Source organism: Babylonia areolata, chromosome 10, assembly GCF_041734735.1.
Source record: "Babylonia areolata isolate BAREFJ2019XMU chromosome 10, ASM4173473v1, whole genome shotgun sequence".
Classification (NCBI taxonomy): Eukaryota; Metazoa; Mollusca; class Gastropoda; order Neogastropoda; family Buccinidae; genus Babylonia; species Babylonia areolata.
In genome coordinates this window covers 1,556,674-1,564,173 of record NC_134885.1, presented here as the reverse complement: position 1 = coordinate 1,564,173, position 7,500 = coordinate 1,556,674, and the positions used below count along the sequence as shown (strand labels likewise).

Sequence of the window (7,500 nt, the reverse complement as noted above, 5' to 3'; positions counted from 1 at the left end):
GAATCCACCATGGAAGTCCAACACGAATGATGAAGACGTCAGTGACCGGAGAAGAGAGTGCAGCACAAAGGCAGACACACTAGTGAATCAGTCATCCAGTATGAACACATTAAACACATTAAAAGCTTGGATGTCAAGTTGACGTAAACCTCGCTTGCAATGATAGCAACCATATATATGCGATACTGCAATACTCACAGTATGAGAAGAGAGATAAACACAGCTTTTATTCATTTCAGTCAAGACAGCAACCCATGCAGATATCAGAATGTTATGTTTATTAGTGCGGGTTTTTTTATTTATTTATTTATTTTTTTTATAGACTCTGGATTATATTTTACGGGCAAACAGCGACGGCGTCTGTAGTTTTTCATACATTTGTTTTAATTTGTGCACACACACACACACACGCGCCCGCGAACACACACGAACACATAAACAGTCACACACAGATACACAGACACACACAGACACACACACACACACACACACACACACACACACACACATTTTCTCTACTTAAATTTGTGTTCTGTGTTTTATTCAACGCAGAGAGCGCCAGAGAGAGAGAGGGAGAGACAGACAGACAGACAGACAGAGAGAGTCAGAGATTCCAGTGAAATGACGTAACGATACTTAACGGACTCACCTCAAGCTTGTGATGAAGGATCTTCTTGCCCATGGCAAACACCTTCAGCAATGTCTGCACGCACACACATTTCACCATATGACCATCACCATCATCACTGTATCATCGTCATCACCATCACCACCATCATCACTATACCATCGTCATCACCATCATCATCATCATCACTATACCATCGTCATCACCATCATCATCATCATCACTATACCATCGTCATCACCATCATCATCATCACTATATCATCGGCATCACCATCATCATCACTATATCATCATAATCACCATCATCATCATCACTATATTATCGGCATTACCATTATCATCACTATATCATCGGCATCACCATCACCATCATCACTATATCATCGGCATCACCATCACCATCATCACTATATCATCGGCATCACCATCATCATCATCACTATATCATCGTCATCACCATCACCATCATCACTATATCATCGGCATCACCATCACCATCATGGCAACATCAGATGCAGCATCACCATCATCATCAACATCATCGCCGTCGTTATTGTCATCACCACCACCAGCTTCATTAATTATCATCATCATCGTCGTCGTCGCTGCTATCACCGTCGTCATCATCTGCATTAACATCAGTGACTATCGTAAGAATGTTCAAGATGCTTGACAGCTGTACTGAGAATAACAACACAAAACGAGACAGAAGCAACAACTAAAAATTTTTAAAAAAACCCCAAAAAACAAAAACAAACAACAACAACAGTTACAAGACAGAAACAAAGAACTCCAGACAAATGTATCTTTCATTCACACATACATATACAGCCATTCTCCTTCAGCATTTGTAAAGGCAATAACAGCAAGGTTCACCCGTTTGTACAAGTGACCTTTTACGTGTTACGATCTTTCTATACATTCCCTTCTGTACAACTCTCATTCAAACTGTACAGACTCCACTCAAGTATCGCTGGTTCCAGAAACGGACATATCCTACGGCAGCGCCGTCAGTGATGTGTGTCTTCCTCAGCCTCACCCCCTCTCCCCCACACAACTCGCACACCCACACCAACACCCTCACCCACACCCCCTCAACACACCCACATACCCAACACCCCCACCCCCACAGCACACCAACACCCACACCCAACACCCTCACTCACACCCCCTCAACACACCACCACCCTCACCCACACACTCTTAACACACCACCACCCTCACTCACACACTCTCAACACACCACCACCCTCACTCACACCCCCTCAACACACCACCACCCTCACCCACACCCCCCACAGCACACCAACACCCACACCCAACACCCTCGCCCACACCCCCTCAACACACCCACACACCCAACACTTAAACCACAACAGCACACCAACACCCACAGCCAACACCCTCGCCCACACCCCCTCAACACACCCACACACCCAACACTTAAACCACAACAGCACACCACCACCCACACCTATCACCCTCATCCACACCTCCACAGCACACCCACATACCCCGTTCCGCCCCCCGCACCCCCCACGTTACCTCCAGCAGCAGCAGGGACAGCAGAATCATGGAGCCCAGGTGGAAGGAGTGGGTCAGGTCGTTCAGCAGCCCGTGCGGCTCATCACCCCCCTCCCCTCCTCCCCCTCCTCCCAGCGACCTCCTCCTCCTCCTCCGACTGCTGGACACGGGGATCTTGAAGAAGCCGATGATTACCTCCCCTGGAGTGGCGGCGCTGCTGCCGTTGGTGCCTCCCGCGGTGCCCCCGGCGGGCACGCTGAGGTTGAGGGTGCCCGTGCTCTGGGTGCCCGTCAGGTTGAGGCTGGCTGCCGCTGACTGTAAGGCCTGAAGCCACTGCTGGCTGAGCCCTGGGGGACAAGACACAGGGACACTTTGAACACACACACACACACACACACACACACACGTACGTACACACACACATTCCCTCCCAACCCCCCCCCCCCCTCCCCCCCCCCCCACCCACCCACACCCAAAGACAAAAGCTCACCTCCAGCAGGGACTACCAGCCCTGAAGCTGCGAGCTGTGAAGTGATGGCATCGGTCATGTTGGTTCCGCCACCACCACCACCGCCACCACCAGCACCTGCACTGTGGTCGCTGTGTTGTGGGTACCGGTGCTCCAGCAAGGTGTCACGGATGTCGCGCAGGTCCAGACTGCTGACGTCACTGTGGCCGGTGGCATTAAGGAGCGGTAACTCCTGCCACAGCAGAGTGGTCAGATTGCCGTCCAGCACCTCCCACTCGTGTAGGGTCTCTGTCCGCCACGGGAAGGAAAACAGCACGATGGGTGAGTGGATGGATGGATGGATGGATGGATGGATGGATGGATGAATTGTCTCCGTCCGCCAAGGGAAGGAAAACAGCACGATGGGTGAGTGGATGGATGGATGGATGGATGGATGGATGGATGGATGGATGAATTGTCTCTGTCCGCCACGGGAAGCACGATGGGTGAGTGGATGGATGGATGGATGGATGGATGGATGGATGGATGAATTGTCTCCGTCCGCCAAGGGAAGGAAAACAGCACGATGGGTGAGTGGATGAATGGATGGATGGGTGGATGGATGGATGAATGAATGGATGAGTGAATGGATGAATGGATGAATGAATGGATGGATGGATGGATGGATTGTCTCCGTCCGCCAAGGGAAGGAAAACAGAACGAAGGGGGAGTGGATGGATGGATGGATGGATGGATGGATGGATGGATGAATGGATGGATGAATAGATGGATGGATGGATGGATGGATGGATGGATGGATGAATGAATGAATGAATTGTCTCTGTCCACCAGGGGAATGAAAACGGAACGATGGGTGAGTGGATGAATGGATGAATTGTCCGCCAGGGAGGCAAAAACAAAAGCAAACAAACAACAACAACGATGGATGAGAAAATGAATGGATGAATGAATAAAGGAACGAACGAAGGAACGAACGATTGAATGAATAAAACCACCACCTCCCATTCGTGGAGGGTCTCTGTCCGCCAGGGATACAAAAGAACAGTGAATGAATGAATGAATGAATGAATGAACGAACCCAGCACCTGTCATTCGTGGAGGATCTGTCCGCCAGGGATACAAAAGAACAGTGAATGAGTGAATGAATGAATGAATGAATGAACCCAGCACCTCTCATTCTGCCAACCAGGGATTAAAACAAACAAACAATCAAACAAACAAAAAACAACGATAACGTCGTTCTTTTCTCTATCCCTGGTGGGTAGAGACCTTTCATTCATTCATTCATGCAGTATTTGTTTGTTTGTTGATTCGTTTCTATGTAATATCATCCACCTCTTCTTGGTATTGATTTTCTGTTTGGGGTGAAAGTTTCAAAAAGGACAAGGGAAAGAGAGAGAGAGAGAGAGAGAGAGAGAGAGAGAGAGAGAGAGAGAGAGAGAGAGAGAGAGAGAGAGAGAGAGAGAGAGAGAGCAGTAAAACGAACATGGGGGATGAGGAGAAGACGACGACGACGACGAGAAGAAGAAGAAGAAGAAAGAAGAAGAAGAAGAAAGGAGAAGACGAAGAAGAAGCAGAAGAAGAAGAAAGAAGAAGAAGAAGAAGAAGAAGGAGAAGAAGAAGAAGAAGAAAGAAAAAGGAGAAGAAGCTTTCAGTCAGTGCTGACAACAAAGCCCCGTCACCCATGTCACTCCCCTGTCAGCCATCCCATCCATCACCCACTGAACAGTCCCCACAGGACAGCAGGCCGCTCCCTCCAACACCCTCCACATGCAAATCAGTCCTGGGGAGTTCGCCCTCATGCTCGTCACCGCAGGGAGGTTGACCCCCCCCCCCCCCCACGACCCCTCCACCCCCACCGCCCCCTCCCCCTGGACAAATTTACGACTATCCCTCCTTCCTCCCTTCCAAACACCCCCCCCCCCCTCCTCGACATCCCCCCTCCCCCCCACTCCCCTCCATCCCAATCTCAGAGGGGCTGTTCGCCATACTCAAGCCTAACCTTCGTTGTGGAGGTTTTTCTCTGTGGCGCTGAAAACCGTTCTGCCTGTGGATCTGTTCCACGTCATGGGGTGTGTGTGAGGGGGTTAGGGGGCGGGAGGTGGGGGGTAGTGGGGGGTGGGCGAGGGGACGCTTACTCCGGACCACCCACTCACCCACCCCCTACCGGCAAGGGAGAGAACGCACTGGCAGTTCCTGGTTCACCTCCGGACAATTTGGATTCAATTGTTTTTCACTTTCGGGGACAAGTCTTACGTCATGTGACATTCTGTCATCTTGGTAGTTCCTGTGACGTCGTATGACGCCAGCCAGGTCATTGCACCTGAGATTTTTTTTTTTTTTTTCGAAAGAGCTGAATTAAGCGATTTGTTGTCTGCACTTCCTGAAGATGTGCTCCGTCATGCCGCCCACTGTCCTGCGAGCCAGGAAGCTGCGTTTGTGAGACTAGCATCCAGACCACCACATAAGATCTTGGGGCAGAAGAAGAAGAAGAGGAGGAGGAGACGGTTTGGGAGAGTCTGGGTCCTGACCCTTGCTGCCCAAGGTGATAAAACAGGGGGGAGGGGTCATGGGGGTGGGGGGTCATGGGGGGGGGGGGGTTATTGATGATTCTGATGGAGATAACGATGAGGATTGTACCATGGACAGTGTGTCAAGGGTTGCAGAAACACAGACAAGAAACAAACCATCGTTGTCAACAGGGGTCGACTCAACGATCGAATAACGATCACGATAAGGTTAACAATGAGGGAAGTAACCAGAACAATGATAAGGACGTCGATGAAGATGATGGCGAGTAAAACTAGTTGCCCATGACCATAGTAACTAGTGAGGGAAAGAAAAAAAATGAAAAAAAATGAAATGAGAGACGAAATCAATTAAAAGTAACGAAACGAAACGAAACTAAACGAATTTTCATTACACGAGGGTAGTGGAACAGGCACAACTAGACTGTGATTTTCTTTTCTTTTTTCTTCTTCTTCAGTTTAACGTCTGTTCACTGGAAGTGTTGTTAGATTTCTTTTTTGTTTATTTGTTTGTTTGTTCTTTTTTACACCAAGCCTTCAAAACTAGGAGAAGGGGGATACGGGGGGTGGAGTGGTCGTGGTCAGGGTGGAGGGAGGTATGGGGAGGGTGGGGAGTGGTATGGGGAGGGTGTGTGTGTGGGGGGGGGGGTACTCACCTTTCATGATGAGGATGTCACAGATGATCTGGCCGATGACACAGGCCGCGTCCAGCGCCGCTATGGTACACACGATGATCAGAGCCACGTGGGTGTGCAGCAAGGTGGACAAGCGCTTCCTGCACCTGCACACACACACACACGCACACACACGCACACACACACACACACACACACACGCACACACACACGCACACACACACAGAGGGAGATTAAGCACAACGCGATACAACGCAAGGTAGATGGAATACAATGCGACACCTTCTGTGCGATGAGATACAATGCAATACAATACAATACAATGCAATACAATACAATACAATACAATACAATACAATACAATACAATACGGCATGGCGTGATACAGCACGAATCGACACGATACGAAACAGTACGACACAAGTCAACACAAAACAAGTCAAGACAAAGACGCAAAAGACAAGGCAATTCAATGCAAAACAAAAGCACAGCACAGAACAGCACAGCACAGCACATCATATCACAGCACTACAGCACAACACATCACAACATAACACAGCACAGCACAGCACAACACAGCAAAGCACAGCACAGCACAGTACAGCACAGCACAGCACAGCACAACACAGGACAGCACAGCACAGCACAATCCAACACAACATAACGCAGCACAGCAGAGAACAACACAGCAAAGCACAACACAGCACTACAGCACAGCACAGCACAACATAACACAGCACAGCACAGCACAGCACAACCCAACCCAACCCAACCCAACCCAAAACAGCACAGCACAGCACAGCACAGCACAGCACAGCACAGCACAGCACAGCACAACACAACACAACACAACACAACACAACACAGCACAGCACTACAGCACAGCACAGCACAGCACAGCACACAGCACAGCACAGCACAAGCCAACACAACACAGCACAGCACAATACAGCACAGCACAGCACAGCACAACACAACACAACACAGCACAGCACAACCCAGCACAACATAACACAGCACAGCACATCACATCACAGCACAGGACAGCACAGAACAGCACAGCACAGCACAGCACAGCACAACACAGCACAGCACAACACAACACAGCACAGCACAACCCAACACAACATAACACAGCACAGCACAGCACATCACAGCACAGGACAGCACAGAACAGCACAGCACTACAGCACAGCACAGAACAGCACAGCACTACAGCACAGCACAGCACAGCACAGCACTACAGCACAGCACAGCACAGGACAGCACAGCACAGCACAGCACAGGACAGCACAGGACAGGACAGCACAGCACAGCACAGGACAGCACAGCACAGCACAGGACAGCACAGCACAGCACTACAGCACAGCACAGCACAGCACAGCACAGCACAGAACAGCACAGCACAGCACAGCTTTACAGCACTGCACAGCACAGCACAGCACAACACAGCACAGCACAACACAACACAGCACAGCACAACACAGCACAGCACAGCTTTACAGCACAGCACAGCACAGCACAGCACAACACAGCACAGCACAACACAACACAGCACAGCACAACCCAACACAACATAACACAGCACAGCACTACAGCACAGCACAGCACAGAACAGCACAGCACAGCACAGCACAGCTTTACAGCACTGCACAGCACAGCACAGCACAGCACAACACAACACAGCACAGCACAACACAGCACAGCACAGCTT

The 7,500-nt window shown here is 50.0% G+C and overlaps 1 protein-coding gene across 1 annotated transcript in view; it reads right to left on the bottom strand.

Moving 5' to 3' along the window:
- The window catches only part of LOC143286695 (uncharacterized), a 15,154-nt gene that overhangs the window by 5,561 nt on the left and 2,093 nt on the right, over positions 1–7,500 (bottom strand). Inside the window, exons 2-5 of the mRNA XM_076594362.1 lie at positions 5,808–5,932; positions 2,645–2,911; positions 2,176–2,501; positions 650–703 (exon numbers count right to left, since the gene is read on the bottom strand). Coding sequence (XP_076450477.1) covers positions 650–703; positions 2,176–2,501; positions 2,645–2,911; positions 5,808–5,932 — 772 coding nt within the window. The remainder of the gene's footprint in view (positions 1–649; positions 704–2,175; positions 2,502–2,644; positions 2,912–5,807; positions 5,933–7,500) is intronic.